Raw genomic sequence first — 10,953 nt, 5'->3', positions numbered from 1 at the left:
GGACTTTTACACTGCTAAAACGCATGGTGCAGAAAATGTATTACACTGCTAGAACGCATGGTGCAGAAAATGTATGAATTTCGGGATTTTTTTTTGAATGAGTGTAAAATTTTTTTACAGATATTAAAATCTGTAAATTAGAATATATGATTCTATATTCTTTCTACATTAAAGGAGCGTTCATTTCGTTCGTTTATCATAAAAAATGTAGAAATTACACCATTTTTAGAAGCATGCTTACAATTCCATTGCCCTAGAAGGGCGGGCATTTAAATAAACTCCGTCCAGCTGCCCCTACCGGAAATTAAATGGCCCGTCCGATAAAGGTTAAGCACTATGCCATGAAGATATATGCGGGAGCGGATGTATAGATCCACATTTTCTCAACCTCAGCACTAGTTGGAGGTAACTTGTCAGCTTCACACTCCGTCCACTTAACCCCCGGGCAAAGAACCCCAGTACCCATTGGATAGGAGGCAGGGTGTGCCCCTGAGATGGTCTGGACAATTTGGAGAGAAAAAATTCTTGGCCCTACCAGAACTCTAGCTCTGACCCCTCAGTTGCCTAGCCCGTAGCCAGTCACTATACCAACTGCACTATCCCAGCTCACTCAGCAACTTCAATTTAGTCTTGTAAAAAAAGTAGCCACTCGTTAACTAGGGACTTCAATGTACACTGAAATTAATTCTATTTTCTATAAATAAGTGAATATATGTACATATATATATATATATAAATATACTTCTTTCATTGTCATTCTTGCATCAACCAGTACAGGGGTATCGAATTTTACAACACAGTAAGGAAATTCATAACAAATTACTTATTTCATTTGAATAATGAATACATGTTCCAAACACATTTATTCAAACTCATGCATTTCCAGTCATTATATTCTTCACTGTGGTATCAAAATTCCTGAAAAATTATATAAAATAATTAATATACATAAATAACAAACCAAGTCAGAAGTAGTTATGAAATTTTAGGCTGTAGAGTTGCTTAATGTTAAGCATAAATAATGAATGAATTCATGCAAACATATCTGGTGGCATTGAAAGTATCTCAGCCCACCAAAGGAAGTTATGATCAGAACTGTCAAATTCACTACTGTATCTGAAGTATGTTTTATTACTTTATGTACATGTGACATGAAGATATACTCATGACTTATATACAAAAAAGCATTTCATTTACACAGACTTACGTGGAAATAACATGATCACAAGGGATATAGAAGGGATTGCACACAACATCTGTATATAGACTATGAAGCTTTCGAAACATCTGCAAACACAGTACATCATAAATTCAGTTAATCTGTTTTACAAACAACTCTAAAGCAGTCGACCACCTCTTCAACTCAAAGTACTTAAATGAGCATCTGAATGCTTCTGTGGTATGAATTAATGCTAACACACTATATGTCACATATCCTTACTTCTAATCAAGTTTTATATTTTAACAGTAACATCCTGATTCAGCATTCTTTTCAGATAATCTTAGACATGCAGTTACCACCTATGTCATGTAACATTTAGATCAAGACATAATATGTTAAGCCCGTTAAAATAATCTCATGGATTACGTATCACTACAGATATCAGAACAATCCATTCCTTCCCATGAAATGCTTACCATTCTTACTTCATTGTCACGAAGTAAAGTGTTGGATGATTCCACCACTATAATGAATTTGATTTTGGTATTTGTTACATAACCAAATCTGTATTATATTAAGGTCATTTGGAAACAGTTTTAAAATACAGAATCTGGAAAAGCAAAATTTTCTCATCATCTGCTTCCTATGACAATATGACAGTGCTCTCTGATATTTCCAGTTATGATGGTTTCTACAGCAACTGCTTATTTATAATAATATATATAATTTTGGCATAAAACAAACATCTTTTCTTGTCATGCAGCCCCCATACTTGTCAATGAGTAACTTTTCTAACCCCAGGGTTTAAAGCAGCAATGAAGCATTCAATTCATAAAGACAACCATGGCTGCTCAACATTCCTGAAAATTTAACCTAGAACTGCTACACGAACATTTAGTAATACTGGCAGTGCCATAAAAGAAGAATATTTCATTGTGGACTAACAGCAGTAAGCTGCAGCTATCGTGTGTTCTTTGCCATACAGGCGGTTCTGAAGATGTACAGAAGCATGCCAAATTTTAACATAACCACAACATTAACCGCCCATCTCATGACTTCAACTACCAAATTTTTCTAGGAGAGGCTAGTTAGCTTTAATCATCCAGGTACGTTTGATAAATATCCTATTTTACTAACGTATCCATCAATAATAAAACTTCAAAAAGACATTAGGAATATGTTGTTCACTAACAATGCATTTTAATACTATGACAGTTCAAAGCAAAAGCATGCCCATAGGCTATTACGTTAGCATCTCCTCAAGTTGTATTGGTTTTACGTAATTTATCTTCACAACATTTTTAGTGAACAACATATTCCTAATGCCTTTTTAAAGTTGTATTATTGACTGATACATTAGTAAAATAGGATAATGGGATGCTGAACTATAATATTCGATAAATATATTTCTTGGAATAACATGAACACAACTATCTGGAATTAATAGGGTTTCTTCTTACCCAGTACATGCTTTGACCCTATTTCTGGGTAATCTTCAGGTGGTTTACACACTTCAGCATCATTCATCTGCATCATCACACCATATTTTCAAACAAAATGTGGGAGGCACCCACACTGAATTAAGTTCCAGCCAATCAGCGCAGACCATGGCTGCCCATGCCCATTGGTTTGTGTGCCACTTAGCGAAAATGTGTAAAAAATGTGGACCTCCAACACACTAGCAACAGTCGCAGCTATGCGTACATCAAGACAGCAGAGCAAGAGCAAGTCTCCAAGGATCAACACTGTCAGGCCGACTCTGCTGTTACCTAGCCCAACTGGGAAGGTCACCGCCCAATATCTGGCCTGCAACCACTGAACTGCTGCTCAAGGAAGACTGTTGATGCTAGCACATGCTGGCCTGCTGCAACACAAGCTTTGTCTAGCATCCATCAGGCTTACCCGGCCTCAGAGTTACAGCCCTTTCTGACCAATTATCAAATACTGCGCATGTGTATAATCTAACAGCAATAAATATTTGTTACAGAAGTTAACGTGGGTTCTCTCTCCATCCTACCAGATTCCACATCCCACAATGCATCCATTGTATCTAAGCATTGTTCAACTGGATATTTATCATAAAGTCAAACAGTGAAATACATATATACTTACTTACTCATGGAGCTGAGCCCTAATGGAGCAGCAGCCAATTCTGCAGCTACTCAAGAATTTCCCACCATTTTATGGAACCCAAAGCTTCATTACCGTGTTCACAAGAGTCCTCCACTGGTCCCTACCCTGAGCCAGATCAATCCAATCCATACCATGCCATCCTATCTCTCTTAAGATCAATTTTAATATTGTCCACCAACCTACACCTTGGTCTTCCCTGTGGTCTCTTTCCTTCTGGCTTTCCCACCAATATCCTATATGCATTCATCTCCCCCATTCGTGCTACATGCCCTGACCATCTCATCCTCCTTGACTTGATCATTCTAATTCTACTTGGAGAAGAGTACAAGTTATGACGCTCCTCATTATGCACTTTTCTCCAACCTCCTGTCACTTCATCTCTCTTTGGTCCAAATATTCTCCTCAACACGCTGTTCTCAAACACCCTCAGTCTATGTTCCTCCCTTAATGTCAGAGTATATGTACATATATTCATTCATCAGTAATCTGTCAGACGACAGGCCCACAGTCTCTTCTGAAATAGTTCCTCCACTTAACGCGATCTTCTGTTTTCGGAAAGAGACTATCCATGAAAAGAGATAATGTGGTAATTTTTCCATTTGCTTTCCACATCGCAGTACAACAGCTGTTCAAACCACTCTGGTCACGCCTGTTGCTATACGAACTTGAACCATCTCAAGCATCATTTGCTCTGTGCTTCAAGTTGCTGCTGCTGACGCTGCTTCCAGCATCAGTTTTTGGTGTCTCTCTTTGTCTGATGTCTACCCTTTGACCTGTCCAGCAAGGGAGGCCCTGCCAGTAGCTACGCTACCGCTGGTATAGCTCTCAGGGTCCTTTGCATACTCAATCCCCCTCACCACGATAAGGTGGAGACACCATATATATATATATATAAAAATTATAATATGTGCATATGCAGGCAATAAAATTACATTAAATGTAATGTGCTGAAGGAAAATGTGGGTAAGATGTACTTAAGTGTATGTATGGTGCACATTTGGTGTATCTTTTTAGTTTCTTTTTTGATTTCTCGTTTGGTTGCGTTAAAACTGTTATCAAAATTATATTAATATAATACTGAAGTAACATGGTGGAATGTTGTGGTTCTCTATTATTGTTGTACATGTGATGTAGCAAGCCTTGTGGTGCCTGTTAGTATCATTTGAATGTTGACCTGTAACATTACGTTATGTTGGCTTTACTCGTACATATGTTTATCTGGCTTCTGTTATAGTGTTGCTCACTCACTCATGAAGCTGAGTCCTTCCTGAAAAGCCACCAATTATGCAGCTACTCAAGAAGTTCCCAGCATTTTATGGAACCTGAAGGTTCATTACCATGTTCACAAGACCACTCCACTAGTCTCTAGCCTGAGCCAGATCCCATCCTATCTCCCCCAAGATCCATTTTAATATTGGCCACCCACCTATATCTTCATCTTCCTAGTGGTCTCTTTCCTTCTGGCTTTCCCACCCATATCCTACATGCCCTGCCCATCTCATCCTCCTCGACATCATCATTCTAATTATACTTGGATAAGAGTACAAGTTATGAAGCTCTTCATTATGCAGTCTCCTCCAATCTCCCGTCACTTCATCTCTTCGATCCATATACTCTCCTCAGCATCCTGTTCTCAAACACCCTCAGTCTATGTTTCTTAATGTCAGAGACCAACTTTCACACCCATACAAAACCACGGGCAAAATAATAGTTTTGTATATTCTAATTTTTATTTTTTTGGCTGCAGATGAGAAGAGAAAAGGTGCTGGACTGAATAATAGCAAGCATTACCCAAATTCCTTTGCCCCTTAATTTCCTCCTAAATCAGGTTTTGATTTGTTATAGTCGTTCCCAAATATCTGAACTGTGCCACATTTTCAAAACATTGTTTCCTATATACCATGATTTTGCCCTGCATTCTGGTGAAAAGACAGCATCATATACTTAGTTTCCTGTGTGTTTACTTCTAGACCAACCTCTTTACTTGCGTCAATTAAAGTTTGTGTGTTTTCCTTTATGGTATCTACATTATCACCCAGTAGATTCACATCATCGGCGTAGACCAACAGCTGATATTGTCCCGTTTAGTTTCAATCCCACCTGGTTTCCCTGGACCTTCCTAATTGCATATTCTAAGGCAAAGTTGAAACGGAGTGGCGATAAAGCATCTCCTTGTTTTAGACCATTTGGAAGCGGCCTCAGTAGTCTAGAGGTAACGTTCCCACCTTATGACTCGTAGTACGCAGGTTCAAATAGCGGCGGAGGTCATCGAATTTTTAAGGGCAGAAAAATTCAGGGAACAAGTCCTCAGGGAGGGACTTTAAGCCATGGGTCCCGTGTCGTAGCTTTACGGCACGTAAAAGAACCTCATATCTTCAAAGGGGTCACTGAACCAAAATTATGGACGTTTCCCGCCCAACAGCAGTCTCTAATACCTCTGGTAGAAGGGGGAGGCATTATAGATACCTCTCAGCTAGTAGAGCCGGTCTCGCTGGCTGGGCGGGACTGATGGTAAGCACCAGTACCGGTAGGATATAGAGACTGGTAGAATATCATAGAGGGAAGCACAATAGATCAAACTGGTCACGGTGCATGGGGAAACCCACCCTCTCTAATTAACTAAACTAAAAACTAGACCATTCTGAATAGGAAATTTATCTGACAAATGTTTACCTACACGGACTTTACTATACGTTCCATTTAAACACATTTTAATCATCCTAACTAGTTTCCTGGGTACCCCAAACTCTATGAGAATATTGTAGAATACTTCCCTCCTAAATGAATCATAGGCTTTCTTGAACTCTATGAATAGCTGATATACTCTCTCACTGTATTCCATTTTTTTTTCCAGTATCTGACGAATGCAAAAAATGTGACCTGTAGCTGATCTATTACATCAAAACCTACAATGATGATCCCCAATATTTTTTCTATATATGGACTTAACCTTGAGAGAAGAATATTAGATAAAATGTTATATGAAGTTGATAACAGTGATATCCCACAATAAATACTAGAGGCAGTTTTATCACCTTTCGTGAGAACTGGTGAAATAACAGACTTCTTCCACTATCAGGCAATTTTTCCTTACTGCAAATAGAATTAATTACCTTATGAATGTTACTTACTCTGAAATTCTTCATCTCGATCTAGTGCCAAGTTCAAGAATGGTAGAGCAGTACCTCTATTCCCCCTACATCTTCACGGAATGGCCACTTAGATAATCCTTTGAATAACTTTAACTTGTTTGTCTTTTTAAGTTTTTATAACTGTGTTAAGTGGGGTACACTTTATTAACCATTTACACTAGGCTTAGAGCCAGGATGGCATAGTTGGTGTAGCAACTGGCTATGGACTGGATGACAAAGGGGTCAGAGTTCGAGTCATAGTAGGGTCAAGAATTTTCTCTTCTCTGTGTCATCCCAACTGGCTCTGGGGTCCACCCAACCTCCTACCCAATTCGTACTGGTGGCCTCTTTCCCCAGGGGTAAAGCGGCTGGAGTGTGAAGTTAACCACTCACCTCCAGCTAGGGCCAAGCTCAAGAAAATGTGGATCTATACATCCACTCCCCCATACGCCTTCATAGCGTAGTGCTTAAGTAGTTATGTACTGAGACAACTTTACCTTTTACCTTATGGTAGGAACAGTAGTATTATATGTAATAACTGACTATTACAGTCACTAAACTAAACAACACTAAACAGTGTTGTGGTATTGTTCAGTCATCTGCATTGAAATGTTTTATCACGCTCTGTATTGTGTAATGTTTCTGTGGTCTAGTGGCTACAGATCCAGAGGTCCCAGGTTCGATTCCCGGCGCTACCTGATTTTCTGAGAAGCAGTGGATCTGGAACAGGGTCCACTCAACCTCGTGAGGATAACTGAGGAGCTCTATCATTGAAATAGTGGATCCAGTCTAGAAAACCGAGATTAACAAACGTGGGGAACCGTTGCGCTGACCACATGACACCCTCTAGCCACAAAAGTTGGCACTAACTTTGCCAACAAGTGGCGGTCGCTCAGTATAGTTCACTTGCAGACTACAGGCCACAAAGTTCGTTTGTGTGTAATGTTTTGGTTTCAGTGTTTCTATGTGAAATCCTATGAAAGAATTTACCACATAAAAACATGTTAATTCAAAACATTATGCAATAAACAGCATAATAAAACATTCCAAACCATATGAGTAAAGAACATGATACCATGCGGGATAATGAAGTGTACCTCACTTGATACACTTACAAAAGTTTCCAACAAAAATAACAATATAATGCAAGCCAATACAGTATAGATAAATGTTATATGTGAAGCCAACAAAACTGTACTTTTATTTTAGAGGTTAACAGCAAAATACAACAAATAATGAGTGCCATCAGGCATGGTATACCACAAGTACAACAACAAGGGGGAACCACAATGGTCCAACGTGTCACTTTAATGTACTTTTCATTATTTCAATATAATTTTTACAATATTTTAACCCAAACAACAAACCTACGATGTACATGCACATAATACTCAGCATATGTACTACACCCGTCCCCACACGCTTCACTTCGACGGGGTGTATGCCTCGACTAAATTCAGCGGAATGAGTCTTACATCCCAGGGGTACATGGGTGTTGGCTCGCTTACGTCGTTTTTTTTTTTTTATGCGGGCTCGATCGGTTAACCCCCTAGCACAGGTTCCACATGAACACCCTCACTCCCTGGCCTCTACCCACTAACTGCCCCATGACCACCGCCACTGCTCCCAGAAACCACGTTCTTACCCATCTCGAACTTTCCACTGGGAGGGCTTCATGACCAAATGCACGGACCCCTTCCGGTCTGCACACCTTCTCGAAACTTCGATCCACAGGTCCTCCACCCCCACAGGCACGGACGAAAGAAGGTATACCTACTCCTCCCCTGAATGCAATGGACTTACCAACCTCCCTTCTGTCCCTCGCAACAAAATGCCAGTTCAAAGGACCATGATCCCTCCGGGGCATCTCATTTCTACAGCTAAACTTAACCGTTACTTACAAACAAATAAGACTTTCCGTGAAGGATGCGTACGGTTACAGTACAACTATATACATCTCATCAATGCCCTCACACAGTATATTATATTTATGTTTATTTTATTTCCTTGCATATTCTCATACTTATACTTACCCCTTTCACTATTGACCTTATGATAGACATCCAACTGGATAATCCTTATAAACAAGGGGCCCATTTTCTATTAGAATGTAAGGTGTGATGATTCTGATGACTAACATGTGTATACCACCTGAAGATGACTCTGAAATAGGGTCAAAACATGAAATGGGAAAGAATAAATATAAATACTGTTACTACTAGATAGTTGTGTCGATGCTACTGTAAGAGTTACATGGTATGCTTTAACAACTACAAGCAAAATGAGAAACAGATGCTTTGCTGTTCTTTTCAGATGTACTCAGCAGATGGTGTGGAGTCAAGTAGCAGAAAGCAGAGTAAGGCAGGATATGTGTGAATGCATGTGCCATAAACAGCACATATGAGTAGATGCCCAAATGTCTACTTACTCAAAAATTCACTGCATGAAAGCCATGCCATAGTTTGGGCAGTCTGACAATAGCTTCCTACTGCAGAGCCTTGTATTCAAGCCCTGGTGGCTTCATGTGAAATCTGTGATGGACAAAATGGCAATGGAGCAAGTTATTTTTAGAGTTTCTTTCATGTCCCTCTGCTAATCTTTATTCTGCCATACCCCACGCTAAACCACCATCACTCCAGTGTTGTGACAGCCCTGACCAGGCAGCAAATTATGACATCCTACATCTTTAAGTTTGGACTTGATCACAGACCCAGCATCTTGCTGATAATGAAGTAAGAAAGTTCACTGTAACTACACTCTGTGAATTTATCTGACAGCAGAAAAGTTATGTCTGGTTTTGCCTGGCACAGTTATGATTCAATAGTTACATATTCTACAGAATATATTACCATTGTTTTACAGCACACAAGAACACAAATTTTGGGCTTTATACTAATCCTATAATTTGGATGGTTTGATTGCAACATAAACGTTAATAAAAACTGTCTGAAAAGGGCTATTACACATGAATTGGTATAAATGTATTTGATCTTTGTTTATGCCATCTGAAAACTAATTTTACTAAAGGATACATCTTATGTTCTTCTGTGGAATACAACAGACCAAGATACAATTCTCTCACATCTCCACTGGTTTTACCAACAGAGGAAAGCTTTTCTTCAACAACATCAAGAGATGTGTGCACTTTAAGCTGAAACTGTAACTCCTGTTCTGGGTGTAGACATGATATGTACTTGGGAGAATTCTGAAAAAAAAAAAAAAAAACAGAAAGAAAACCATTTCATGTATAATTTTGTGTATCATCATGCCACATGACTGCGAAAGTGAACCCATAATTCTCTTATTTACCATTGTTAGTTCGGTTACATCTTCCTTTATTTACTTATTATTCAATTTGCATACTGTACTGAATGAACAACTAACAATATGGCAAAGTTGACCATGCCTTAGCGCTATGCCATACATGCTGTAAAATGTGCACATATAAAGGTCCGAGTTTTTTCCTTGGAAGAAACAAATGGTCATCTTCACTTTCCCGGCTCTTTACCAGCAGGGCTATACTGTCAGGTACTAACTGGTTAGAACGTTCGCTGGGTCCCACAACCCGAAAAATGTATACAGTTCTTCCGAACTAACGCCCTATTCCATTGGAATAGTTTAGAGATAACCTAAATACTCATCACGTTCATTCGGGTTTACATAATTAATGTACATCTTGTGAGCCAATCTATATAAACATCCACACTATGCCAACCACGACATCGTAGCGTCAATCTACAACTGCAATCTGGACATATTCGTCATGAATGAAATTTTTATATAGAAATTACAAATGTATTTTAAGATCATGTCAGTTGAATATTACTTGATCCGAAGAGTTTCCACGTTCATAAGTGCCAGATATGACAGAGACAGTCTATCATATGATGTAATTTTTAAATAAAACTTACTTCGTTCTTGACTATTAATGACTAACATGTCAGTATCATCGCTACAAAATTACCGGGAACAAAACTCACTTCTTTTCCGACAACTGCAATACAGACCGCCATGTTGAATACGGTAGTGTTCATGTGTTTTTTTCTTGTGTCAAGGAATAATTTGTGAAGTAATTCACGAAGTAGGATATAATAGGAATTTTGTTTGTCTAAGCCAAGTTGTTTTGCACATATCGTATTTTTATATTTTATATGTGATTTCTTTGATGAACTCTTGGAAAACAGCTTACCAACTGTGGTTGCATTACTATATGTTCTAGGTTAGAAGGTCACAATGGCACAAGACTCGCTCACTCATGGAGCTGAGCCCCTTATGAGAAGCCGCCAATTGTGCAGCTACTCAAGAATTCCCCGGCATCTTATGGAACCCAAAGCTTCATTACCGTGTTCACAAGAGCCTTCCACTGGTCCATGTCCTGAGCCAGATCAATCCAATCCATCCCATCCTATCTGAGATCAATTTTAATATTGTCCACCAACCTACGCCTTGGTCTTGTTCCTTATGGCTTTCCCACCAATATCCTATATGTAACCGCTCCACTGTCACTCACTAATTTAAGTATAATTA

General features: G+C 39.0%; 1 protein-coding gene across 4 annotated transcripts; it reads right to left on the bottom strand.

Annotated features, from left to right (window-relative positions):
* Positions 1-721: 721 nt before the first annotated feature.
* Positions 722-10,802, bottom strand: LOC111869958 (trafficking protein particle complex subunit 2-like protein). 4 transcript variants are annotated; one of them, XM_023861856.2, is made up of 5 exons: positions 10,769-10,802; positions 9,459-9,631; positions 1,639-1,726; positions 1,208-1,287; positions 722-918 (listed from the first exon to the last, which is right to left on the bottom strand). In XM_023861856.2, exons 1-5 carry the CDS (start codon positions 10,796-10,798, stop codon positions 873-875), a joined length of 417 nt encoding a protein of 138 aa, XP_023717624.1. In that variant the 5' UTR covers positions 10,799-10,802; the 3' UTR covers positions 722-872. The 4 variants fall into 4 exon arrangements, with proteins under 4 accessions (XP_023717624.1, XP_023717625.1, XP_023717623.1 ...); XM_023861857.2 differs by lacking the exon at positions 10,769-10,802 and adding an exon at positions 10,616-10,740; XM_023861855.2 differs by lacking the exon at positions 10,769-10,802 and adding an exon at positions 10,407-10,572.
* Positions 10,803-10,953: the final 151 nt, after the last annotated feature.

The sequence above is a fragment of the Cryptotermes secundus genome, unplaced genomic scaffold (assembly GCF_002891405.2).
Source record: "Cryptotermes secundus unplaced genomic scaffold, Csec_1.0 scaffold1430, whole genome shotgun sequence".
Lineage (NCBI taxonomy): Eukaryota > Metazoa > Arthropoda > Insecta > Blattodea > Kalotermitidae > Cryptotermes > Cryptotermes secundus.
This window is presented reverse-complemented; position numbering and strand designations above follow the sequence as displayed.

What these genes read in the sequence shown, in the direction of transcription:
- LOC111869958 (XM_023861855.2), bottom strand. Translation starts at nt 10,460, where the DNA reads ATGAACACTACCGTATTCAACATGGCGGTCTGTATTGCAGTTGTCGGA. An exon ending in GTGACAATGAAGTAAGAATG is followed by an intron (nt 1,288 to 1,638) that starts GTAAGCATTTCA and finishes CTGTGTTTGCAG; the next exon opens with ATGTTTCGAAAGCTTCATAG. An exon ending in TGTGATCATGTTATTTCCAC is followed by an intron (nt 919 to 1,207) that starts GTAAGTCTGTGT and finishes ATAATTTTTCAG; the next exon opens with GAATTTTGATACCACAGTGA.